General features: G+C 43.1%; 1 protein-coding gene across 5 annotated transcripts; it reads left to right on the forward strand.

The window, feature by feature from the left end:
* The first annotated feature begins 723 nt into the window (after positions 1 to 723).
* NDUFAF6 (NADH:ubiquinone oxidoreductase complex assembly factor 6) lies at positions 724 to 27518 on the forward strand. 5 transcript variants are annotated; one of them, XR_008307334.1, is made up of 10 exons: positions 724 to 1028; positions 5365 to 5464; positions 8620 to 8742; positions 17516 to 17572; positions 18539 to 18641; positions 20193 to 20326; positions 23367 to 23468; positions 26256 to 26371; positions 27005 to 27061; positions 27373 to 27518. XR_008307334.1 is itself a non-coding variant. In XM_053250890.1 (9 exons), exons 1-9 carry the CDS (start codon positions 817 to 819, stop codon positions 27499 to 27501), a joined length of 1017 nt encoding a protein of 338 aa, XP_053106865.1. In that variant the 5' UTR covers positions 725 to 816; the 3' UTR covers positions 27502 to 27518. The 5 variants fall into 5 exon arrangements, 4 of the variants coding, with proteins under 4 accessions (XP_053106865.1, XP_053106867.1, XP_053106866.1 ...); XM_053250890.1 differs by lacking the exon at positions 26256 to 26371 and having other exon boundaries at positions 725 to 1028; XM_053250892.1 differs by lacking the exon at positions 26256 to 26371 and having other exon boundaries at positions 725 to 930; positions 5365 to 5468.

A 27518-nucleotide genomic window follows, 5' to 3' on the forward strand; every position in this document is an offset into this window, starting at 1 on the left:
AGTACACCACCTGGGCTCTTTGGAGGAAGATCGGGATATTAAAAAATGTTTTAAAAAATGTAGTTAATTAATGCTTAAATGCTCTTATTTTTCTCTTATTTGTCTACTTTATTTTTGCTGGTCAGAGACTGAAATAAAGTATGGATTGCATTGAATTGAGGCACACACTGCAAATGGTGGAGCCAAAAGGCAAAACTATGAAATGACATTTCTATGCAAATAGAGAAGAGCTAGTCTTGGCATGAATTGTCCCCTTTGCTAAGCAGAGTCCGCCCTGGTTTGCATTTTAATGCGAGTCTACATGTGAGCTCGGCAAGCTATGAGGCTGCTTTGGGAAGAGCACCTACATACTTTCATGCAGAAGGTTGCAACCTTGGAGAAGCCGCTGCCAGTCTGTGTAGAGACAATACTGAGCTAGATGGACCAACCCTCTGACTCAGTATAAGGCAGCTTCCTGTGTTCCTAAATGTGAGCAAAACATAGCCTAGCAGGGGTGGCCAAGCTGAGTCTGTCCAGCTCTTTTTGGACTACAACTCCCATCAGTTATTGTGGCGGGGGCTGATGGGAGTTGTAGTCTAAAGGCAGCTGCAGAGCCTCAGGTTGGCCACCCCTGTATTACAACATACAAGACAGGCAAGCTATATCTTCCTCTCCCCCGCCCTTTCTACTTGATTGTTTCTGCGGTATATGCCGGCGCCCTGGGGAGAGGAGAAGGCGGGACTAGGCTGGCGCCGATTGCCAAAAGGGGCGGAGCGAAAAAAAAATCGAATCTGGGGCGGATTGACAGACGTCAGTGGAGGGGGCGTGGCCTACAGCATGGCGGCAGCCGCAGCCTCCGTAACCCTAGGCCGCCGCGAGCTCCGTTCCGCAGCGGCTGCTTCTTCTGGCCGGCTTCGGGACTGGCGCGCCCGCGGGAGGCTGCTCTGCCCGGTGAGCTGCGGAGGGAGGGCGCCGGCAATGGCCGCGGCGGCCGCTTCGAGCCGGCACGGTGCAGGGGAAGAGGAGCGCTACTGCGTGGAGTTGCTGCGGTGAGTCCCCCAGGGTGACCCCCGGCTTCTCCTCCCTTCCTGCGGATACGGCGCTGGTTCTTAGGCCCCTTCGCCCGCTGAGTGGAAAAGTCGCGTGGTGCTTCTTGCAGGGCCGGCAGCATCTGTGTGGCTTCCCAGCTGGCCAGCCTCCTCTGCAGATAGTCAAATCCACGTGACGTAAGTGACACGGCCCTGAGAGGGGTGCCCGCCCCTCTCGGGCGGCGTTCACACGAACAAGCGGGTTGGGGTGAGCCCACGTTATTGACTCTTTGGGGACGTTCTCCCGCTTGTTTCTGGAGAAGAACGTTCCTTTGGACCTCGGTTTAGGAAGAGGGGTAGTAAATAGCCTTTCCCCCCATCTTCCTTCTAAGCCCTGCTCTCTCTAGGGGAATGGTGGTGATGCCCACCTGAGCAAAGGCTGGCCAGACTTTTCTTCTACTCGCGTCATTTTGAGCCAGCTCTCTGTACACACGTGGGAGTATGAGGTGGCAGGATGGGTTGCAGAACTTCAGACTGCAAGTGGGGAAATAATTCTGTTTTTGAATGCTTCCCAGGTAATGTGCTTGTCTTAAACAAACAAGCATTCTAGGGAGATGGGTTCTTTCCCAGCCTCCTTGTTGTTCTGTTCACTTTCTACTTGGAAGGTGTTTCATATGTGGGAAAGAATTCATAACTTGTGATGTACGCTTGCAGTCTGAAGTGGTGTAAAGCTGTTTCAGCTACCATATTTATCTGAATAGAATTAGAAGATGACCCTGAATTTGGGATGACCCCCTTTAAAAATAGAAGTTAAATATTGGTCATACCTATTTACCCACGTGGAACAGGAATCTGAGTTCCTGAATTCCCCAGTTTCTAACATCAGAGAGTTTAGGGAAAATCAAGTCTTGCATTCAGGTAAATACAGTACTGGATGAGATCATTACTGCATGCAGTAGAATGAGGTGGTATAATGCTGAGGTGGTGGATGGGGTTATACCATTTCAGACTAAATGTAGAAAGATCACATTTGTTTAGTGGTACCATGTGTTCAAAAAAGGTGGGGGGGAAGGAAACATCTCCCTACATCTCCTAGTGAGAAACTAGGCCAGTTAGTTGAGGGCTGGATTAGAACCCTTTTCCTTCATGTGCTAGTTTTCTGTTTTCAAGGATGCCTTATTTTTAACGGGGAGCATTCAGAAGTGACATTCCTCATCTGTTATGTAGTATGATTATCCTACCACCTTAATTCCACGAGTTTCAACTTTCTGCCTGTAATGCCCCTACTCTGAGTGAATCTGTGAGACTTAAAACATCTTTATTGTATTGATGGGTGCACAGTGTCAGTTTTGTCAAAACTAGGCTGCAGTACTTATGAGGGAGTAAGCCCTGCTGAATACAGTAGGACTTGGTTCAAAGTAGATGTGCATAGAATTGCAGTGTTAGATCATGTGGGACAAAGCGTAAGAGATTATTATTATTATTAGTCATATTTATAAACCGTCTGACATGGAAATCTCCAGGCAGTGTACAACCATTTAAAACACAGTAAAAATAAAACAGTTACAATTACAGCTTAGTTAAAAATTCAGTAAAACAAAACAGTTTAAAAAGAAGGCAGTACCCTGGACCCAAGCTGTTCATTATGAAAGAATTAAGAGTTCCCTTTGCTATTTGGTCACCATATGGATTGGTCTATGGCAGAAGTTCCAAACCTCTTTAAACAAGTATTCCCCTTCTGTCACAGACCTTTAGCTCAGGTACCCTCTAGAGATTTTGTGTATGCATACACACACACACACGTTACAGTTATGAGACAGGCTACTCCAGTCGCTGGTTTACATCCCAACTATTACTCAAGAGTACACCTGTTAAACTTCTTGAAGTTACTCCCATTTGAAGCAAATGTGTTCCATTAATTTTATTAAGACTTCTTATGAGCAGAGTGGGGAGGTAGGAGGTTTCTGAGTACCCCCGGGAGCCCTTCGGTTTGGAAACATCTCAAGCAGGAGAGCCCACTGCTGCATGAGGCAGCAGAAAATGTTCTGCTGTTGAACTACTCTAACAATTAAGAAATGCCTTCTAATGTCTAGCCTAACTGTAAGAGAGAGGGACCCTGCCCCCAACACCCCTCTACCCAGAAACCTCTGCAATATTTTCCACTTGTAATTGTTTGTGTGCAATATTTTGCACTTGTAATACTAAACTTTTCTTTTTGAATCCTGTGTTCAACAGGTGGTAGAATATGGTTGAAGATGTACTCTTATGTTTGGGTCAGTCTTTAAGGGTAATTTCTCATTGGCTAGATGCTCCCCCCCCCTTTTTTAAGGCATGAAATCTCCACACACTACTCTGCACAGACTTTCATGTTGTTCTCCCGCATCTCTGTGTGCTGCCGATAGGATAATTGAGGTGCCATGCAACACACAGAGCAGTGCTCCTCAGACTTTGGGGGGCAGGAGGAAGGATGTTGTACTGATGTGCAGTGTCCCAAGAACACCTGGAAATCCCACCCCAGTCTTGGATTATGGAAGCAGCCACCATCAGACTTAGAGTGTTTACCTCTTCAGATAAATGTTGTAAGTAGGGGGAGCACAGTGGTGGGGGGCTTCTTGCCATGTCTGTGTTGGGGTGGGGCTTTCTGGTGCATTCTTGGTGTGCTGTACATGAGTACAAGCCTCCCCCCTTCTTTTTTTTAATGTCTGGAGAGGGCTAATGTTGCTTTAGGATAGTTGGCATACAGTTTGTGAATCAACAAATAGTTAAGTGGAACACTTGGCCTGGTCCTGCACAGAGTTAGAGGTAACGGTAAAGTGTGCCGTCGAGTCGATTTTGGCTCCTGGCGCCCACAGAGCCCTGTGGTTTTCTTTGGTAGAATACAGGAGGGGTTTACCATTGCCTCCTCCTGCTCAGTATGTGATGATGCCTTTCAGTATCTTCCTATATCACTGCTGCCCAATATAGTACCAGTGGGGATTCAAACTGGCAACCTTCTGCTTGTTAGTCAATCATTTCCTCGCTGTGCTGCTTAAGCACAGAGTTAGGTGCTCTTAAATCTCTTAAAATCAGGCAGGGGTGGAGCCACCATTGGGACAACGGGCCCAACACGCCCCCTCGTTCACAGCGCCAGCCTTAGTTTAGCTCCCGAAGGGGCCACGCAGCCACTTTGGGGGTTGAACTCCAACTCCCGAATTGAGCCTCAAGGTTCAGGAGCCAGACCACACCCCCTGCGTCCAACATCAGACGCGGGGGGTGGGGTCAGCGGGGCCGTTGCCGCAGCCACACACAGGCCAGTGGTGGTCAGGCTCCGCGCCTGCAGGTGTGCCAAGTCATGTCTAGGGTTTCAGCCAAAACTTAGAATCCTGTGTTAGTGATTCTTAGTGAGGCTGAAGTTGTATGCACAATTGGGCACACCTGATCTTAATCTGTGCCTTAAGAGGAAGAAGAATTACAATATTATGTGGTACTATCCATATACATGATGTTTTACAGAGTATAAGACCAGACCTTGCCCTGAGAAACGTATGATTTAAAATTTGACATGGAGGAGATATGCCAGATGGAGGCAGGGGTAAACAAGGAAGAAGAATGGGCAATTTCAGTTACAGGTATCTAGGTCTACAGCATAGGGAAAGGAGGACCAAGGGAATGTGCCTCAGGCTTCCTGGGGAAGGTGGGTTTTGAGAATGAATCTAAAGCAGGTGGGGGAGAGAGCAGCATCATAATGTTCTGAGCAGGGCTTCTAGGCATAAAGGGCATAAAGGGAGAAGGGCGAGAGTTGTTTGTGGAAACAGGAGACCTTTGGATGGGTGGAGACAGTAGAATTGCAGGGTTAGGCATATCTGGTACTTCAGGTGGTGTTGAACTACAACTGCCATCATCCCCAGGCACAATTTATTGTGGCTGGGATTGATGGGAGTTGTAGTTACAGTTGGAGTGTGCCAAAGGTTGTCTGCCCCTGGTCAAGGGGAAGGACTTATTGAGATACACAGTTGGAGAGATGGCAGGGAAATGTAAGGTCTAGGATTTTGTGCTGGATATAGGAGTAGATCAGAAGCCAGTGTACAGATTTAAGGAGGGATGTCATGGTCAGTGTCGAGAGGTGAGTGACTTTTGGTGGAGAGTTATGGAGCGTTTTGTAACGGCAGGCATTCATTCCCATCAGTTCTGAGAACTTCAGCCATAAAATCTACCACAGGGTACTTTTGTGGTCTTAAGGAGAGAAGAAAACTTGAAATTACATCCTGTATTGCCTGCACGAGAAAAGCTTTTGTGTTTAACTTCACTTGTGTTGAATGAGATTGTAATATAAGTATATTTCTGAATTATTTCTCTCTCTCTGGTTTCTTGCATTTAGGAAACATGACTATGAGGGATTCCTCTGTTCATTGCTCTTACCTGCAGAATCCCGACCGTCTGCATTTGCCCTGAGAGCCTTCAATGCAGAACTGGCTCAGGCAGGTATCAAACTATAAGTTGGTGAAATTGTGAATTGAAAAAATATTATTTTTTCACACTGAATTTGCCTTTTTTCATTGCCACAATACATTAACCCAGGAATTCTCAAACTAGAGTCCCCAGAGGTGATTGGAGTGCCATCATCTCAATGGCAAAGGCCATTGTAGCTGGGGATGATGGGAGCTGTCCTCCAGCAACATCTGGAGACTCTAGTTTGAGAAACTCTGCTGTACAGTTTCTTCTGATGGATTTGAATGGCAAGCTTCTTTCGGAGCCTGCGAGTTGCAGAGGGGCCAGACGAACAAACAAATGTACAGCTAGTGACATCTTAGTGCCATGGGTTCTCAAACTTGGGTCCCAGATTTTGTTGGACTACAACTTCCATCATCCCATTCCATCATAGCCTTTGACCATTGTGCCTGGAGGTGATGAGAGCTGTAGTCCATCATCATCTGGGAACTCAAGACTGAGAACCTCTCTGCACTAATCTGTTCAGTGAGCTTTCTGCTATGCTCCCCAAGTCTTTTTTTTTTTTTAATGAATTGCACCTATGGGTTCAACCAACACAGATGCCATTAGTTTATCTGCCATATACTTATGGACAACAAAAATCCTAATGTGTATGTGTCACTCTGAACATAAATTGAATCTCATCTGCTATTCTGTAGTCCAGCAAGTGTGTTTGGCAAGATCCTTTGAGAACACTTTCGTTTGAGATCTTACAGTCCTGAATAATTGTGTAAACTCCAAGCTTGACTATCTTACTGATTGTTCTTAATACCAGATCAAGAACAATCTTTTAAACTTGGAATCATAGTTAACAATTTTCTTGTTATGAATTTTCTGCACTGATTCCTAACTTCTGATTCTGAGTGTTCACCCAGTAACTGATCCATAAAAGGACCCATCCTCTTGCCCCATGACTGCTATTTTTGATTAGGAGCCTTTGACAAAGAACTCTGTCAATGGCGCTTTGCAGATGCCAGGTACAGAATGTCTGTCAGATCACTACTTACTATGGGCAGGTTCACACACAATGCAGAACCTCTTTGCAAAGTCAGTCACCAACTTGTCTGAAACTGTATGAATCCACATCAAGGCAGGAACCTGAGTTTTGCTCGTAGTGTCAAACTGCAACATAGAACCATGATTTGATCTTGGTTTCCGAAACCAAGTGCTGCTCTCCCTGAGGCATGTGTTGTGTCTGAACTCTTCATGAGCCTCTGGTTTGTTCCAGACAAGCCAGGCCCCTTTGCAGTTGGGACTAATGGCTGTGAGAGACCTGATATAGGGAAGACTTGCCAGTCGGAGGGCAGCACAAGGCAGGCTGTGATAGCATCCAGGACCTTATTGGGAGGCCTGGACAGGGGGTGTACCTATGGCTCAACTTGGCTACTCCCAACAAACCAAGAGATATGACCATCTGCAGTGTCAACTTCAAGTTCCTGATATATCTTATGTCCCCACTGTGTGAAGCTGGCCTACAGTGTATATATGATGTCCCAAATAATTCTTAAAGGTTGGTTATGTTAAACAGCCTTTGTAGAAACCATGCTGATCTTTTCTCCTTTTGCTTGCCAAGGTTGATTCTTTTGAGGGCTTAACTCTAGTACTGATGACTTCTACTAATGTACCCAGAAGGTGGGCTAACAAGCCCCAACTGATGCTGTAAAATTAAATAAATGAGGTTAGCTTGACTGTCTTCCGGTAAAGAAACCGATTTCAGTTGTTGGTTATATATCTTGGTTAATAGATTGGCTATTTTACATCAGAATCTTTTTAAAAAGAATAGTCAGGGGAATACCATCTCGGCTGGTGGCTTGTTGATTTTTAGTTTATCAACTTAATTCTAAAACTTCATTCTCTGGCGCATTTGTTTTGGCATAATTCTTCAGGTGCATCACCATCAATGATGCTAAGAATTTATTTAGCTTCTCTGCAGTTTTCCTGTCTTGCTGAAGTACACCTTTGTCCTCGAATAGGCCCTCTAGGTGGCTTCTGCTGTTCTTAATTCCTCGGTATTCAGCAATTTGCTCTTCAGATTTCTTCTTGTCTTGTCTTGTTGTAGCTTTACACCCGTTTGGCTTGAGTGTGTACTGTTCTTGTTTTTTATCATTTTGGCAAGAAATGAACAAAAACGGAAATCTTGCCTTATGTAGCCTCCCTGTAGGCTTGTGCCTTTAATCTGAGCGATTTGTTTTATCTGAGCATCTATTGTAGTTGTCTTAAATATTGCAAGTGATATGTTTCAAGGTTTCCTGAGGGGGTTTGACCCTTCAAATTGAACCTTTTTAACTAATTCTGAAATTAAATGTGACTGTATTAGAATTCCAAGGTAATTTTTAACTCTCCTGTGCTTTTTGCTTTGTTTGACAAGGAGTTTGGCAATTGCATTACACTTTTATCCTGCTCTTCCTCCAAGGAGCTCAAGGTGAAATACATGGCTACCCAACACGCTGTATGCTCAAACAACCCTGTGAGGTAGTTTAGGCTGAAAGAGTGAGTGACTGGCCCCAGCTAACCGAAGTAGTTTTGTACCTGAGCAGGTATCTGAACCCAGGTCAAAGTCAAACACTCTATCCACTCTATCTCATTAGCTTACACTGGGGGTGGCACAGATGCAAACCTCGGTTAGCAGGCTGTGTTAACCATGGTTAGCAGGCCTCCGATCCTGGTTTATGATGTAATCAAACCTATATCTCCTTGTGCAGTTTGTTCTAAGTCAAACTGTTCCAAAGCACTGACTGTATCTAGAAATTGTCTTTGTTGTGATTCCATCCCAGTCTGTTTAGATGGCATTATTATTATCAGCAGGTACTTAACAGAGCAGATTGGAAATGCACTAAGAATGCATTCATTTTGCAAGAACCATCTGGCAGTTTTTAGAGTTTATTCCCCCCCATCTAGCATAATAATATGCCCAAAACTTGGTTGCTATCTATTTCAATTACATAAGATTAAGTAGCACAATAGCTGCACATATCACCATGCTAGTTGACTTGAACAAGTATGTGGTGAGTAAATATGACCGATATAAGGAACTGGTATATGCAGAAGAAATGTAATTGCTGGATTATCTTTCTGACTGTATCAAATGTTGTGTAAGAGCAAGAAACTGCTGTCGGATTCACTCCAACATGTGCTTCTGTTCCAGATTAAGGACTCTGTAACTCAGAAGACTATTGGCTTGATGCGAATACAGTTTTGGAGAACAGCTGTGGAAGACATGTACCATGACAATCCACCGCAGCAGCCTGTTGCTATAGAACTGTGGAAGGTATAAAACATATATTTGTCTTAAAATTAAGTTTCCCTCCCTGGCATCTCCAAGATAGGGCTGAGAGAGATTCCTGCCTGCAACCTTGGAGTAGCCGCTGCCAGTCTGTGAAGACAAGACTGAGCTAGACCGACCAATGGTCTGACTCAGTATATGGCAGCTTCCTATGTTCCTATGTAACTTGTAGTCATCATGCCAGGCTAGTAAGTCAAACCAACACTGGTAGACCTCTGCCAATCTTCAACCTATGGTTAGGAGACTGAAAGTAGACTTATCCACTCATCCTTTTGCTCCCCATTTGCACGTCAGTTTCTTCCCTACCCAGCCTTTTCAGTGCCAACTATGGGTAGCATGGAACTAGGGTAAGCTCGAACTTGAATTTACAAAGCTGGTTCTAGCCATAGTTGCAAACTCTAGTTTGCAATTTAGCATGGTTAGTGTTGAGATTGATGCACACAAAACTAACTATGGTTGAACTAAAAAAAACAAGGGAAGGGCAATGATGTGGTATGGGAGAAAAAAGCATAAGAGCCTGTGGGTTGCTCTCCATCTGCAAAGTGAGGCGGGTAGAGAGAGGGCCTTCACAGTGGTGGCATCCTGTCTATGGAATAGCTTCACCAGTGAGGCTCCTCTGGTAGTGGCACTTTTTTTAGATGCCAGTTGAAGACTTCTCTGTTCACACAGGCTGTTTAAAATTGGTTTTGAAATGTGTTGTGTACTGTATTTTCTATTGCAGTGCGTCTTGGGTCTTTTAATTGGATTTTTAAATGGTTGTATTCTGAGCCGCCCCGACAACAATTTGTCTCATGGGGTGGCTAACAAAGTCTGTTATTATTATTGTATGATCTCCTAACCTGGGTTAAGACATAGGACAGTGTTATGTTTGCATTGGTCCACTTTTTTTTTTGCAGCCAGATAAGGAGAGAACGGTTCACACAATGATTGCTAGGGTAGGAGATACCTCCGACCCTAGTTTGAGAGCTGTGTGTGCTCATAATATTTGACCATCTGTGAGGGGAAAATAAAGCCGGAGGCTCCCTCTGTGGTTGTGTAGTAATCAGCAGCTGGGTCAGAGGGCTTTTCCTGTTCCCTCATGCAGCAGCTGGGTATATCTAGTAATCATTGTGTGAACCCCCCTAAGGTTTGCATAGTGTTTGTTTTTAAGTTAATGGACTGTATGAGTCAGGAGCCAGGCAGAAAGCTCTACTTGCATGTGGTTGTACGAGGTCTAATAAATATTAACTCAATATGCACATCAGATTGCTTACTAAGAGCCTTCCTTATGGTTAGGAGAGAGCCTTTGGAGTTCCTTGCCTATTGTCTGCACCATTTAAGGACAGGGTGGATTAACCTATCTGCTTTTTCCTTTATGGGGGGACTTCTGTAGTTGCCTCACATGAATGCATCTTGGTCTTGTAAATGGCTTAGCTCTTGAGCCGCTTCAGTTTGAGCCTGATCAGTATGGTTGTGACAAGCTCAGTGCTTGAGGCTGCCAAATTTCCATGTGTGTTGTCCTCCTGGGGTGTTCATAATAGGACACTTAAGGGTCACACTACTGTTGTTTTTCCCATATCTGTAACCTTTCCCCCCAAACTGCCTATTTTTAAAAAAACAAACCTTATTAAACTTGTTGAATACATTTAGCTAATGTGCAAAACAATTGAACATTTTATTTGCTTGCTGTCTGCCAGGAGGAAAAGTAAACAAGGAATACTAAATGGTTTGCTTAGTATTTTGCAACATGATCCCTAGATATTCCAGGAAAAAATAGTTTGCTTTCCAGTCATAAAACATGACATGAATGTCCATTCCCTTGAAATTGATGCAACTGCCATCTAATGTGTCTTGGGAGAGGAGTGTAAGTGTGCAGTTCTAAGATTTTTACTTGGCAGCTAAGCCTCATATATGGAAATGAGCAAAACTCACTTCCCAGGAAATTTTCTTAAAGCTTGTAAATACAGGGAGTGTTAAATCCAAAGCTGTGCTACATAGCAATAGCTATAAAAGCTGACTACATTATCTAAGATAATGTGATGGTTCATAGGATTGAAGTTCTCCTATAAGAAGCTTGGAACTGCTACTGTAGAAATGGAAGCTTTGGTGGTCATCTTATATGAAAGAGGCTATACTGCTGTCTGGGTATCTTCAGGGTGAAGACAGGTGTAATATTAAAACAGTTCACAGCATCTTCCTCAGCTTTTGGGGAAGGGCTTTGTAACTGAAAAGGCAGAAGTGCATACCAGAAAACTGTGTGTTAATATTTTTGTAAACTTCTGTGAGAATTCATTATTTATAGTGTGTGTGATAACATTAGTAAAAATGAATTAAAATTGTGGTTCAGCTGTCAGTCGGGTATTTCCCCTTATGCTTTAGGCAGGGTGTCAATGCAGTACTTGCCTTAAAAAAAAATAAAATTGCAATTCCTTATTGATATTTTGAAATTGGAGACTTGACAGAGAGCGCGAAGCTGCTCCGGGGTAGTGGGGAAAGTTTCTTGGCGACATCAAAAGTGGATCAACCAATCCCCTGCTCGTACTGGTGGTTTCCACTTTGAACTTTCAGCGCTATTTCTCAGAGCTTGATCCTGCAGAGGAATGGGTGCCTCTTGCAGTGAGGTTACTTCCAGAGAAGTTCTACTATTCTAAAGGTGTTTGTTTGTCTTTTAGTCTTTGTCTTTGCCCTGTTCATGTGAACCCAAAACTGCTCATGTGAACCCAAGGCAGAATGTTTATGAACAAGTTGCTCTGTTTGTTCTCTCCAACCACTGGTGTCTCCCTTCCTTCCGGAAACACCTTGGATAATTGTGCCAAATTGCTTTTCAAAGGTTGTCTTGAGAGTGTGGATTTTTCCTTTCCAGATCTGAAACAGCATGTTTAGTGTGCATGCTGGCTGTGGGCTTGTCCAGACTTGTTTGTGAGCACCCTTTGAGTCACAATTTTATTGTTTCTGAGTCAGGAAGGGAAATCGCTCAAAACAGTGGTCTTGTTTATGTAATAAGGATTTCTTCTGTGACTCCTTCTCATCACAGCCTATTTTTATTGCTTGGTTTACATGTGGAATTACACATATTATCAAACTGCTATGAACTGATCATTTATGCTGAATGTACAGTGTGGCTGGCATCCTTTCAGTTTTTCTCCTTCAGGGATACTAAGTTTGGTGGCATAGCAAGCTTAATATACTTCTGCAACAGTTGTCATTCAGAATATGTGAACATATATTTCAAGGCCTCTTTATAAATTCTCTTCTGTCACAATTTTTTTTTTTAAGTATGCCTGATAAAAATTTGGATAGCTTTCAGTATGCATTTAGAAAGCTAATAAGCACAACAGTAGTTTCTTAGCTCAGGTCCACTCTGTGAAAGAGAAACTTATATTGCTGTAAATGTACTGTGTAAAAACAGTGTGCTTTCCTCCATGCAAACTAAATTTTTCTAACGCAGAAAAAACAGTAGCAGCAGTTTTCAGTCAACACGCATACAGTGATCATATCGTTGCCCAAGGGAAATGATACACTGATCACCATCAGCTTTTGAAAAGTTCTGTTTGCAAGTGCGTATATGGTTGCAATATGTTGCATTACAGTTCTTGTCAAATAAATATAAGAATATTTTATACTAAATTCATATACTGCTTTATATTTAACTAAAGAATTCAATGCTGCTTACAGTACAATTAAATCAAAATGATAAAAAATACCAAATAAAAGCTAAAAATCAGTAGCAGCAACAGCAAGCCAAACAGAACTAGCAAACTGATTTATTTAAAATATTTATCCTGTCCATCCACAATCCTATTTCAGCAGCTCACAAGAATATTTTTGCTCTATTGTGATCTGTTTGACAGCACATTTGTATGGGCAAATGTGGTCTGAGAGACACCCCGGCTTCAAGCTTTGTTGCATTTTTATACTGCTCTTCTGCCTTGCCAAAGGCATCCATGGCAGTTTACAATATTCAAAATATTACACAGGATTTGCAAAGCAAAGTTGTCTTAGGCTGTAGATCAGTGTTTCTCAACCTTTTTGGAGCCAAGGACTGGTAAATTCTTTGTGTGCCGTTTCCCAGACCAGCAGTTAGTAAAGGGGTTTCAAGTTTAAGTTTATCTATTTATTTATTTAACAGACTTCTATACCTGCCCAAAACTTGCATCTCTGGGTAGTTTACAATTAAAATAATATAAGCATTAAAATTAGAATAATTTAAAAACAAACATTAAATATTAAAACTATAAATCTCATAATTTTGGATAAGAAGATCAGAAAGGCGGTGGGGGGGGGGGGAGGATGAGGCATCATGGCTCCCTGGCACCTGAGATTTGTCAAGTCCAGATTTAACATTACCATCTTTTAAAAATATGTTGCAACCTTATACTTCGCTTTATTGCTCAGCTGCCCCCTCCCCACCGTTCGCTCACTCTTACAATTACTCTTACAATTGAAGACAACTTCTGTGTACGCACACAGGTGGAGCAACAGCTGCTATCCAAAAGCCACAATGGAAAAACCCAACAATACACTGATAACCATTTCCTAAGCAGAGACATTATTGAATACAGGAGAGAGAAGAGTTATGTTTTGAATCCACATGTTTTATTCTAGCAGTTTTTGATAGTAGTAAGGTGGCTTTATACTTCAACAGGTCTCACCTAGCAGCACAAATGACAGTACCAACCTTGGCTCGTTTTCAAAACACTACCCTAAAAGTGTCAGCAGCAATACTACAGCTAAGGAAATAAAGGCTAAAAATTGGAACTCAAAAATATGGAGCTTTGAGTAGGTATATTAAGAGACCTTCAACACAAAACTGAATGGACAATTGCAGGTATGGCAGGCAGTGGGGTGGCCACCTTACCAAGAGTCTGCCTGAGGGATTCTGAAGCAGGAATCAAAGGGTGCAATGCTAAGGCTTCTGCCAGTTCACACGGGTTCGCAAACCCAGCTCTATGTTTTAAGTCTTTCTGATCATACAGATCTGCTAAGATCACTCTTAACATGCATGTCATCCTTTCGAGCACCACAAAACTGCTTCTACCATGGCACAGGTGTTTACAGGTTTGGGGAAAGGCTGAATGCATTACGAATGGGGATAGAGGGATAAGCTGGTAACTCGAATAAACAGCAATCCCTCGACTTCGTCTTCTCCCTTATTGATTGTTCTACCCCTCTTTACCTCTTTCTGCCTCAATATTACCTTCTTTAAAAAAAACCATTTTCTTTCTTTTGCTCCTTCCCACGCTTTACACCCGCTTCCAGCCCGATCCTTCTCCTTACCATCCGCCACCTCCCCTTCGCTCTTCCTCTGCCCTGCCTGTCTTTTTCCCCAATGGGATGGCCTCTAAGAGCTCCTTAAGCCTACTGACCCTGAGGGAGCGTGCCGATTACTGCTGGCCCTTCCTGCCAAAATCGCAGGAGGGCAAGAGGAAGGCAAACAAGATTGCAGCCACCATGGGGGGCTTCTCTGGTGCTGAATGGCCACAGCAGCCCACCTCCAGCCCCGAACCCAGCCAGAAGCAGCAGCGCGGGGGAACCAGGAGCGACTTGTGCCGCAACTCCCCTGAGCACAGGGGCGGCGATTGTGGCACAGCAGGGACTGCGGACACTCTCTGGCTGGTCTCTTCCTGCTCGGCCACATGGTCGATCAACTTGCTGCTGAGGAGCGCTGGTTTCTGCATGACCAGCCTGTCCCACGTCCCTTCCTCAAAGCACTCCCTTAGAAGCCACCACAACCACCTTCCTCAATGCGTTCCTTCAGGAGTGAGGAGTGACTGCAGCCGAGGAGCGCTGTTTCTGGGAGCCCACGATCGGCCTGCCCACATGGCTGATCAGGACACCAGCGCTCCCTTCTCAAGGCGCTCCCTCCGGAGTGACCGTCCCAAGTGTTGCTGAACCGCGCTGGGTAAAAATACTCTCAGCGCCACAGGTTCGGAACCTCACACGTGGCTTTTTCCAGGGAGCAAATTCCCCTTGCCCAGCAGCAGATAGAGCCAAGGGGACCTAATAACCCCCAGGGGGGTACGGGTGGAGATGATGTGGCTGCACACAGGTGATGCCCAGATTGTCCAGGGACTGTTCTATCTGCGTACGGACTGGCATTCGATTCTCCGTGGACCGGCACCGGTCTGTGGACCGGCAGTTGAGAAACACTGCTGTAGATGATCTTTTCAGGAGCCGATGACAACAGCTCCCAGGCACCACCTTTCTTGCCTTGTGTAGGGCTATAAAGGTCAAAACCAGTATGTTGAATCTAACCTGGAAGCAAACTGGCAACCAGTGAAGCTGCCCCAAGATAGGTGTAATACTCATGAAGTGACTAGGAGTGGTATTTTCCCTCTTAATCCTTTCTCTTACATTTGTTGTCTTGCTCTAATTTTGCAAGGGGGTTCTGCTGATCAGTAATGAAAAAGCTACAATATTGTGCTAAAAAAACCACCCCAGGGTGTCTTTCATACAGGGCTTTTAAAGCTCTTTAGCCCGCATCGCCTCCGGAATGGAGGGTGTGCACATATTAGGCAGATTTACCCCAAAGTTCCTTCAAGCTATCAAGAGCACTTCACACAGAATTCGGGTTTTTCACTATGCATTAGTGTAGTCTGATTTATATCCATCCATTTTTGGGGACAACTTCGAGTTAGCAGTAAAGCCTAGCAGTAAACTTGCTGTAAAGCCTTTGTGAAGAATGCCCAGTTCCTTCCATACCCCTTCCATCCACAGCATTACAGGTGAAACTCGGAAAATTAGGATATCTTGCAAAAGTCCATTAATTTCAGTAATGCAAATTAAAAGGTGAAACTGATATATGAGACAGACGCATTACATGCAAAGCGAGATAAGTCAAGCCTTAATTTGTTATAATTGTGATGATCATGGCGTACAGCTCATGAAAACCCCAAATCCACAATCTCAGAAAATTAGAATATTACATGGAACCAAGAAGACAAGGATTGAAGAATAGAACAATATCGGACCTCTGAAAAGTATACAGTGTACTGTGCTTGATTGGCCAGCAAACTCGCCTGACCTGACCCCATAGAGAATCTATGGGGCATTGCCGAGAGAAGGATGAGAGACATGAGACCAAACAATGCAGAATTGCTGAAGGCCGCTAATGAAGCATCCTGGTCTTCCATAATACCTCATCAGTGCCACAGGCTGATAGCATCCATGCCACGCCGCATTGAGGCAGTAATTGCTGCAAAAGGGGCCCAAACCAAGTACTGAATACATATGCATGCTTATACTTTTCAGAGGTCCGATATTGTTCTATTCTTCAATCCTTGTCTTCTTGGTTCCATGTAATATTCTAATTTTCTGAGATTGTGGATTTGGGGTTTTCATGAGCTGTACGCCATGATCATCACAATTATAACAAATTAAGGCTTGACTTATCTCGCTTTGCATGTAATGTGTCTGTCTCATATATCAGTTTCACCTTTTAATTTGCATTACTGAAATTAATGGACTTTTGCACGATATTCTAATTTTCCGAGTTTCACCTGTATATCACTTCCTTGTTAGATCAGAGCAAAGTTCATCTAGTCCAGAATTTTGTTTCCAACAAAATGGCATGCCAGATACTTTTGAAAGCTTTCAAAGAGGGCATGAAGGTGATGGCTTTTCCCCTATTGTATGCTTCCAACTTCAAAAGTATGCTGTTTCAATGCACCAAGGTTCCATTTAGCTATGAGAAGTCCCAGATTGGAAATCTTCCTCTCACACAGTTGCTCCTCTGTCTTGCGGTGTGGGCTTCGTAGCTGAGCAACAAATGGGGATGCTTATAAGGGAAGGGAACTTAAAGCTAAAGGGCTTTAAAAGCCCTGTATGAAATGCTTATAAGGGAACCGCCCAGAGACGCAAGTTTTGGGCATTATATAAATATAATAAATAAATAAATAAATAAATAGAGGGGGTGTTTTCAAGAGACAAGTATATCCATGCATTGGACAGGAGATGAGGCAATGCATGGTCTTGCGTGGATTATGGTCTGCTTCATCAGGAACTACTGTTTGCTGATGGTAGCATATGTTCCATTGGAGAATGATAGTGACACAAGCAGATGAATGAGCCCCTGATGGTCTGGCTAATGTTGTTAGGTTCTGTAATAGCATCGCGTTGGTGACAGAGTTGGCATCTGGGTTTGCTTAAGTTAGAAACCCTAGCTTGTATACTGGCCTGTGTAGTTAAAGTGAGGTGTAGAAACTTCGTTCCACTGTTATAAGCCCCATTATTCTATCGGTCATAAAACCTAAATCTTCTATTCACTTATGGTGTCTCTTCTTAAATCTTGTCCTTTTAAAATGTATTTAAAAACTTAGATCATAGAAGAATACATGCTTTTTAAATCATTGGATGTTTCCTGCATTAGTATTTTGAAGCTTCTCTCAAAATGGGTCATCAACTGGGGATGCACATCGCATCTTAACTCTCATCTTAAACTATTTTTTTTTAATTAAGCACCTGGCTGAAAGATTGATGAGTTCAAGGTATTTATTAGGAGAACAAAGGAACAGGATTGTCTGATTTTAAAGTGCTAACCTTTTCACAATCTTTGCTTTAGTGGCTGCTTCATATAAAAGTTGTCTTCTATAAGTCATCAGTGGCTGCATTGAAAAGTGAGAGAAAGAATAAAACAAAGTGCAACTAAAAAAACCCTGATCTTTTAATAAAAGCTGCTATTGTGCATCTTCTTCAGGGCTTTTTGTTCTGATCTATCTATATCCTGGTATGCTTTGTCCTTTCCCTCCTAAATTGTTACATTGTTTTCAACTCCTTCTAGGCAATTAAGAGGCAAAACTTAACCAAAAGATGGCTTATGAAGATTATTGATGAAAGGGTAAGTTTTTTGTATGTAATGATCAGTGTATGTTCACTTTTTACTTGGTTTTTGAGACCTGTGCTCTTAAAGCATGGGAAAACAGAAGATTGGCCTCCATATAGGAATATAGACTTCTGTTAGTACAGAAGTGTGGGCTTTACAGTGGTACTGCAGGTGTAACAGTTGTTTCTTCTCCCCACAGAATTCAGATGAGTGTAATATAGCCCCTAGGATGCTTTGAGAGTAGCTATGATAGTTGAACTGGTCTAAAACTGATATAAACTTTTGAATAACTAATTTTTGAGGATTATATTCAGATTTTCTTTTCAACATGTATGTCTTCTGAGTAATCTGTTAACACTTTCCCCTGTAGCTCGGTGGCAGAGTATCTGCTTTGCATGCAGAAGGTCCCAGCTCTCAGCAGAAGGTCCCCCGGGCATCTCCAGGTAGGGCTGGGAAAGGCCTGAAACCTTCGGAGAAGCCACTGCTAGTTAGTGTGGACAATCCTGAACTAGAGGGACCAGCTCAGTATAAGGCGGCTTCCTATGTTCTGTGTTCTTATTACGACGACTCCGTATGGTGAACGTGAAGAGACGCTCTTTTGTCTTTGAAAGGCTGAAAAATGTTCAGAAAGGCTATGTGACTGATAGTTCTTGTGTTTGTATTTTCTGTTTTCATCCTTCCATTGCCTGATATGATTCTTTAACCACAACTTTGCTTTTAAAAGCTGATAGTACAGTCAGATTAAAGTGGTAAAGCACAGCTGGTCAAAGATGATTGTTCTGCCTTACTACTCTTCCTCATGTGAATTTCAAAGCCTTTAAAAATATACTTAGGGTAGGAAATGAGAGTTGTGTTTTACATGAATGGTACCTGAGAAGGCACCTAGTATATGGTGCCATTGCTGCTGGCAGCCATATGACAATGCAGGTTAGTGGGAAAGCCTTATTGTGCAATAGCTTTATTCTGTGTTCAAACTCCTAGGAGAAAAATCTGGATGAAAGAGCATATCGGGATATCAAGGAACTTGAAGCATATGCTGAAAACACTCAGAGTGCTCTCCTTTATCTCACTTTGGAAACACTCGGTAGGTATATCTTTGGTTTATCCTGTCCAGCACTTCAGTGTGTGTGTGCGCGCGTGTGTGTGTGAAGAAGACTCTGTTCATTATATCTGTATGTAATTGCCGTTTCACACAGCAAAGTTAGCACTGTAGTTTAAACTACTGCAAGAGAAATGTGGGCTTTGCGAAGGTGGCCTGAAGTGAATCACTTAGATCTCTGAACTAACTGGTAGATTTGTGCTTAATTGGTAATGATGCTGACCAAACATCTCCCCCTTATGTATAAAACCAGCTTTGTCATTAATATGGCACAATGTATGCCATACCTTGGTTGGCACAGCATATGCTGCCCTGAGTTCCTCAATAGAATGAATAAGATGAAAAGTGTAATAATATTTCTTTCTGTTTGTGCTGGGAGTCTAGTGCTTGATGCTATGCTTTCTGCTGTTGTGTGGCATTGAATTGAACTCTTGGATTGATAAGCCTTGCATTGTCCTGGATATTGCCTAGCACTGTGGAAAAGTGAGGATTAGAATTAGAAAAGTAGATTGTTTCTTTAGTGTATAGGTCTTCAGAACAGTCTTCTGAAGTGCTTTAACTGTTGAGCCCCATTTTTCGTTTGTGTTGAGAGAGTCTTAATGTGAAAACTAGATCAGTGTAAGCTAGATAAGTATTGGGACAATTCTGGGAGTAACACGAAGACTATACTGCTTAAGTACATTTACTAAGGAGTAAGCACCTTTCAAAACAATGGGATTTACTTCCAAGTAAGAAGTGTGTGATTATTTTTATTTCAGTTTTTAACTAAAAACTTCAAAGTGGTTTAGACAGGAAGAAATAGTAAAAGAGTTTCCTGTCTCAAGAGCTCGCAATCTAAAACAAAACACAAGGTAGGCACCAGGAGCAGCTTCTGGAGGGGGGCTGTGCTGGGTTTGACAGGCGCAGTTGCTCTCCTGTTAAATATGAGTCTCTGCTCAGTAAGCAAAACACCCTTGAGTCTGTGTGTCACACTGTGAATGTGATAGAAATTGGAAGGTCTTTAAATCGGTTTAAAGTTATATTTTGCAGGCAGAACTACACTTCAGCAAATGTGTGTTTCCATGCACATATTTCTTCAGATACTGTGGACAGCATGGGGGTATTGTAGGGGAGAATTTAATTCTTCGTGCTCATCGGTTTTCCCCTACAAATTCCTCCTCCAGCCACTTTTTGCTTTTAAGACTTATTTCCAGTCTCAGAATCTGACGGGGGCGGGGGGAATGGATGAGTGTAAACAACCAGGGTGAGGGGCACATCTACAGGGACAGTTCGGTGGGTGGAGAAAGGGTTAAGAATTCCCCTTATGTCTATTGATTTATTTCCAGCAAACAAACCACTCTAACTCTAGCATTACAAGGTAAACTTCGGGTTGGAAACTCTGTAAGATGTAGTTCTCTTCTTATGCAACTTGCAAATCAAAATACTGTTTTTAGTGTTGCTTATACATACCCTTCCAGCCCTAACCATGTATATGTATAAGTTCTGCTGAGAAACACACGCTATGGTTGAATTCTAAGTCTGTTTCTACAAATACAGGTGTGAAGGATATCCATGCAGACCACGCGGCCAGCCACATTGGGAAGGCACAAGGCATTGTAACCTGCTTAAGAGCAACTCCCTACCATGCGAGCAAGAGGAAGGTGTTTCTGCCAATGGACATATGTATGCTGGTAAGACACTATAGCTGGGAACCAGCCAGTAATATTTTGTTAGGCTTTTTAAAAATCCCACAAAGCATGTAATTAGTTCAGTTGTGAGCCCCTTGGAGATGGAAACATTAGTATTTGGAAGAACTTCTGTAAGTCATTTTGAGCTTACAACAGAGGGGAATGTAAGCTTAGATAAATATAGAACCTGTAACGATGTCCATATTCCAAATGAGATTTCATTTATATGCATCAAGATCTAATGTAAAGTTTGGCAGTGGTTGGGTAATCTTTATTTCCTGTGCTTCATACTCCACTGTGTAGCTCATTCACTGAATGAACTTTTCTTGCCATGTAGCTTGTCTGCCTTCTGACAGTCAGTACAGGAGCAGGAACCATCTGAAAGATTTGTAACTTAATTGTTATAACAAACTTTGTCATTGTGATACTCCTAGATAAGGGCTGCACAACTTTGACCCTCCTGAAGATGTGGGATTACAGTTCCCAGCATCCGTGCAATTGGCTGCTATTGCTGGGGATGATGGGAGTTGTAGTCCAACATCTGCAGGAGGGCCAAAGTTGTGCAGCCCTGCCCTAGACATGGGCGGTAATATTTGGGTGAGTGTGGTCATAAGGGATGTGGTGCAGCACTTCTGAGGGGAGACAGATTTGTGATGAATAGTTAGCACTCCTTCCCTCCTTCCAAATCATAATAAAAGCTAATGCACTTAAGAACCTGTTCAGAAACATGCATGTTAATTACTTGTTGACTGTTGCATTAAATGACAATCACGAAATATTCATTGGGGATCAAACAGCTCCAGAGTTTCTATATTGCTTCTAACACATACCGTATTTTACGGACTATAAGACACTACAGAATATAAGACGCACCTTAATTTTAATCCAGTTTTTCAGAGTTTTAACATATTAAACTGTTAAAACATATAAGACGCTCCTGAAATTTGGCGGATATTTTTCAAGGAAAAAAGTGAGTCTTATAGTCCATAAAATACGGTACTTCTCAATTGATACAATTCATACCTTCAACTGAGTTGTTACGAAATGAAATATTGAGGGATGTATGGCATGTGTGAGCAGGCTCTAAATGAATGGTCATGATACGATATCATCATATTTTCATGGGGAGGAAAGCTGGTATTGTGGAAGTGAGCATGAATTGTCTCCTTTGCTAAGCAGGATCTGCCCTAGTTTGCTTTCAGATGAGTGATTACATGTGAGCATTGTCTGCTGTAAGATTTTCCTCTTAGGGGATGGGGCCATAGCTCAGTGGTAGAGCATCTGCTTTGCTTACTGAAGGCCCCAGATTCACTTCCGGGCGTCTCCAGGGAGGGAGAGACTCCTGCCTGAAACCTCAGAGTTGCTGCCAGTCACTGTAGAGAACATGAACTAGATGAACCAATGGTCCTACTCGATATAAGTCTGCTTCCTATGTCCCTATTGTTGAAGGGTCTTGGATAACAGTTACAAATTGCAGCACTGCTTCTGTTCTACATAAAAGAATACCAATAAAAGACACTGGGCATCTCCCTTGGCGTGTTTTAAGAACAGTTGACTTCATTATATGTCAATATAGTAAGACACAAATACATGTTCTAATATGGATGTAGTGCTTGTACACACAACTTATCAATTAAATTGCATGCTATAAGGAGGATCAGCCTCTCCTCCTGCTAAAGAGTTAAGTGAATTCTGTCTTGACTGACAGGCTGGTGAACTCCAGGGCTCAGCCAGCACACCAGGTGGGTGGGACCTAGAGAGCTATTGCCAGGAAGAAGGGAGTTCTTTGTTAGAAGAAGCTAGGTTGGAGGTGCTGAGGACATGTGACCATGGAGGTTGGCTGCAGGAGAATAACTCTGCAGATCCTTGAAAGACCGGAATCCTTTAATTCTAATCAGGGGTTTGGTGAGTTCAAGGCAAGAAGCCAGGGCTTATGGCTTTGGGAAGTTTAGCACAGGGAACAGTTTGTTTAGTCAGACTGGGCATTAGGAATGTTATATTGCTTTGTGTGTGCGCTGCATGTTCTGGATACTAATAGTTTACCTGCAACGTAATTGAAATAAACATTAGCCTATGCTCAATACACCTAGGCGGTTCCAAAAGCCTCTGTAAACATTTAAGCATGCATTAAGACAACCTATTTTTGTAATCCTACTAAGTATTCTTAACTATATCTAAAAGCTGAGAAAGCATTAGATGGAAGCAGTCTGTAGTAATTGAATAAAATTGATTTCTAAGTTCTTTTCTTCTTATAAGCCTCTCCGAGTTGGTTTTTAACTCGGGGAGAAGGGGAATTTCTCTGGTGCAAACATGTCCTCAAATGGTCAGAAACTATCAGTTTTCTCACCATGTGTAGGCTTGCATGTGGAAGATTTTTGTACATATCCAACAGCAAAATAAAGAGAGCTTCCCCTAGGATTCCACCCCAAGACCAGGGAAGTTCAAACTCTGTCGATAAAATGGGTTGTGGCGGCAGCATTTTGAACCTCCTGAAAATACAGAATAGTTCTAGGAGGAGCCTAGCCAGGCAGCTCAGCAGGGAGGATTCAGCATTTCTTTCCTTCGCGTGAGCTTGCTCTGAGACAACGGCTTTAATTCACTACACATGCCCTCTTGGTTATGTCACACAGACAAGATGGAAATGGAGAAAACAAAAACGGGACTAGATTAAAATGAGTAGCAAGTATGGTATCCTAAGAGAGGCTTTGGAAGGTTTGACATTAAGTAACCTACAATATTCCATTTTGTGAAAAAGATCCTACAGTAGGTTTAAGAAAATGGTCTTTGTAATAGCCCCTCATCCAAAAGACTGCTATTTCTTTCTCTTATTCTTTCTGTTGAGAGAAATTTAGGATCCTGTCCTCACATAATGTCAGGATAAACTTCGCAAAGCACTTAGTACATTAAAAGCACTACTTAAATTAAATTGTACTGTAACTGCATGCTTGTAATATGCCTTCAGGGCAGTCATTTGATTGCCTCTTAATTTATTTACCAGAAATGTGTTTACCTTTCTCTCCCCCCCCCCTTCCTGATGCATCAGCATGGTGTTTCACAAGAGGATTTCATAAGATGCAGTCAGGCGAAAAATGTAAAAGATGTTGTATATGACCTTGCCAGTCAGGCACATGTTCATCTGGAACACGTGAGTTTCTCATTTTTATTGAAAGCTTTGAAACAATATTGTAGTAAACATAGTCGGAGTATGCACAGTGCCCCTTCTCTTCTGACTTCATATATAGCCTGGAACTTTGTGAAAAATATGGCCTAGATTTATAGTGTTTGATGTGCAGCTATAACTGAAGTGGGGGGATATCCTGGGTCCTCACCACAGCTTGCTCTTTGTTCTCCCCCTCGTGCCCTTCTGAAAAAGAAGATTCGGGGGGATAGGAATCCATCTGCACTTTAGGGATGTGCCTGAACCGGTTCGGAGGCCATGCTGGAGGCCTCCGAACCGGTCCAGTTCCGAGGCGGTTCGGCACAGAGGGGGGTTGTAGCTTTAAGGGCAGGGGGGTGGTACTTACCCACCCCCGCCACCGCTCTTCCCCCTCCGGTGCTGTGTTTTTTGATAAAGATTCTGGGGCGGCAGCGTTCCTCCCTGCCGCCCCTGCCCCCGTCGTTAGCCTGCCAGTGCCGAAGTCAGTAACACACAATATTTGTTGTGTTCGTATATGTGAAGTGCTGTCACGAACTATCTTCACTTATGGCCAGCAGAGGGCACAATAAGTCTTCTACTTATTTCAAAGAGCCTTCTAATTTTTTTTTGCAAATTGATGTTAACAGTTGCAGAGCAAGCCCTATTAAACACTGTAATGCCTGAAAACAGCTTGATTGCGTCCCCTTCCTCGTGTGCATCTTCATTTTGGACAGAATGGTATAATACTAGTTTTTGTGTTTCTCAGCTATTCTGTGCCAATAGTTTGTCTTGGTTTGCTAAGTGCAATAATTTACAGTCAAACACATTTCAGATTCACCTAGTATCTGACGAACCAGGACTTGTACCTTTTTATTTTCCTGCTGTGATGCGGTTAGCCATTCAAATGAGTTTGCCCTGGATCTTTGGGGCCCAGAACTCTTGGCTCGTCATTTTTGGAGGCTTTAAAAGTTTACTCTGTTGGACTTCTGTGTGTATGTATGACTATTGTACTGGTTTGTGACTGCAATAAAGAATTTGATTTGATACTGTTGCCCAAAGAGACAAAAGGCAAGGGCATCTACTGGTCACACATACCTCTGTCTGGTGGCTTCCCCGAACAGGGAAGGTGCTGCTGCTCCTCTTTAAATCCCTCTACTTGCTTCCATATTCACTCCTGCACAAACGCCTTGTTACTTTCAAAGCCCTCCATGGCCTTCTCTACTTTCACATCCCATAAATACCTGCTCAGGTGAATCATTTCCAGCTGCACCACCCTCAGCCATCCAAAACTCTTCTACTCCCTTAAATGACTCTGCCCTTACCCCTTGTGGCCCCTTATGCTTAAAACTCCTTCCAAGGCCACCTGTGATGCTAACTCTTCCTTCAACTCCCTCCTCAGAAACTCCCTATGAAACCTTTAGCTTATGCTGCAATCTTATATACACTTCAGAGAATGTGTTGCTTAACTCAATGGGATTTAGTCCTGAGTAGACATAAGGGTTAACTGCACACTCCTAAGTTTACTTTCAGTAGGTGAGGATGACTTTAAGTATAACTGAACTAAATGCATGTTCTACTTCACTCATCCTCTTTTCCTTCTGCCTCTCCGTGTCTGACTCTAGAGGTTTTGCTGCTAAGGGCTGAGGATTGTCTTTTGAGTGGTTCTAAATATTAGACTGGCATCTGTTGGGGATACAGTTGCCGCTTTCTGCGCTAAGCAGGGGTTGGATTAGAAGACCCTTCCAATTTAAAGTTCTGTGAATCTATGAAATAGGAGTAACTTTTACAAAAGACTTAACATCTGTTGCAGTTTGAGTTCCAGCCTATTAATATTCCTTTTATTGGAGAACTTGTTTTCTGTGAAGGATTTCTTGAAACCCCCCCGCAACCCCTCTTATTGGTGTTCTTGGTAACAAAGAATGGGAAATATTAAATTGCAGCTCCCTTATGAAGGATGCCAAAATACTCACCTCACTCTTGCAAACAGTTAGAGTTGCCTCTTTGCCTTTGCTTGTCTCTCACTCTTTCCCTTTAATAATTCCTGCAGGGTACTTAGTGCATTCTCTCCCCCTGCTCAACGTCCTCTGCACAACCTTACGGAGAAGAGAGCTGGTCTTGTGGTAGCAAGCATGACTTGTCCCCATAGCTAAGCAGGGTCTGCCCTGGTTGCATCTGAATGGGAGACTACATGTGTAATCAGTGTAAGATTTTCCCCTCAGGGGATGAAGCCGCTCTGGGAAGAGCATCTAGGTTCCAAGTTCCCTCCCGGGCATCTCCAAGATAGGGCTGAGAGAGATTCCTGCCTGCAACCTTGGAGAAGCTGCTGCCAGTCTGTGAAGACAATACTCAGTTAGATAGACCAGTGGTCTGACTCGGTATATGGCACTTTCCTATGTTCCTAACCAACCTATTCACTTCTTAATTTCTCTCACCTCATCACAGCGGTGATTTCCCAGCTGCACGGCCAGACTGGGGGCACTGAGAGGGCAGTGGGATGTATGTGGGAGGGTGCTGGGTTTTGAACAGAATGGGTAATTAAGAGTGGGAGTCGGGGCGCCCCAGGAATATGCCCTGTTGCCCTGTGGGCCAGTCCGAGCCTGCCTAGCTGCAGTGCTGTGTCTCTTTAACAGCAGAAAGATCAGTGCAGAATTAAGGAGGCTCTTTACTAAAGAAGATTTTCGAGTGTCGCAGGACATGCAGGGTGGGGGTGGGGGAGAGCATGTGCAGAACCCCAGTACTGTTGCCATGCGCTTTCCTCCAGCTGGGATATTCTGGTTGTCTGTCTTGGCTCAATAGAATGAACAGACAGCTAGGAGAAGACTGGTGCTCTTTCCACTTTGAAGGAATGGCTGTGTTAGAGTTAGAAAGGGGCAGAAGCAAATTCCCCAGTTCCCCGCTCTTCTAGTTGTTTGGTGAGTAGCCAACTGCAGGCTTGTTTTACTGCATTACTTAAATAATGTGCTCGTATTGTGTCTGGTCTGTAGTCAGTCTACACAACTTTCAGATTTTAGCCAGTCTCGGGTTTTACTTGATTATCACCTTGGTTAGAACCCAACATGAGTGTGCTCTCTTCTAGTGACCTCTGCATCTGCATGTAGATCCCATGGTAGGTAGGAGCAGAGTACAAACTTGCAATTCTGATTATGCACAGATCAGATATCTGCCTGCCTCATGATCTCATGCTTGGATTGTAACTGCAGCGCTAATGGATGTAAATGTTTTGATAGTGGATTGAGTAGGTATGAATCATGGTGACAGTATGGCAGGAAGAAAATGTGTGGTGCAAAAGGAATAGTTTACATGGTGATTCTGCTAGTCATAGGCTACTAACAGTCCCAGGAGGGATGAGGAGCACTTCCAAATAATTTTCTGTGTCTTTTCTCCTGTTCTGCTGCCAGGCTTTTGTTCTGACATGCATAATAAATCTTACTGTGTATGACAGTGTGTCCAGACATGATGGCATCCAGTTCTTGAGAAATCTTGGGAAACACTACATACTTTTGAGGCACACCTTGAATTGTAACATGCTCTCTGTCTCTCTCCAGGCAAGGTCCTTCAAGAAGAATGTTCCCATTAAAGCATTTCCTGCCTTTCTCTACACAGTAAGTGGGCTTTTGATTTTTACCCATCACCCGTGGGCAACCAGTGGCATGAGAACTTGCCTTGAGAAGCAGTGTTGTCCTTTGTGGACTACTCCAAGAGAGATGAGCATGGGCCACTTGTGATCTGGGCAAACCTGCTCACTACACAAAGCAATGGTATGCCCCAGAGGACTCTTTTGAAATTGACAACTTCTGTTTATGGGGTTAAATAAACGTTTGATCTCTTCCTGTCATGACTGCTGCTGCTGCTTCTTATTACCTTGAGACGAGGCTTAATGTCGTAATAAAATATGTGTCTCTCTCTTTTCTAGGCAGCTCTTGAGGACTACTTAAATAAAATACAAAAGGTTGACTTCAATATATTTAATCCAAGCTTGCATCGGAAGAACACCTTACTACCTCTGTATTTGTATATTAGATCCTGGAAAAAGACTTATTAAAGAGTGTGTTAATTTAG

Source organism: Hemicordylus capensis, chromosome 4, assembly GCF_027244095.1.
Source record: "Hemicordylus capensis ecotype Gifberg chromosome 4, rHemCap1.1.pri, whole genome shotgun sequence".
NCBI lineage: Eukaryota > Metazoa > Chordata > Lepidosauria > Squamata > Cordylidae > Hemicordylus > Hemicordylus capensis.

What these genes read in the sequence shown, in the direction of transcription:
- NDUFAF6 (XM_053250890.1), top strand. Translation starts at nt 817, where the DNA reads ATGGCGGCAGCCGCAGCCTCCGTAACCCTAGGCCGCCGCGAGCTCCGT. An exon ending in TTGCTATAGAACTGTGGAAG is followed by an intron (nt 8,743 to 17,515) that starts GTATAAAACATA and finishes AACTCCTTCTAG; the next exon opens with GCAATTAAGAGGCAAAACTT. An exon ending in CACATGTTCATCTGGAACAC is followed by an intron (nt 23,469 to 27,004) that starts GTGAGTTTCTCA and finishes GTCTCTCTCCAG; the next exon opens with GCAAGGTCCTTCAAGAAGAA.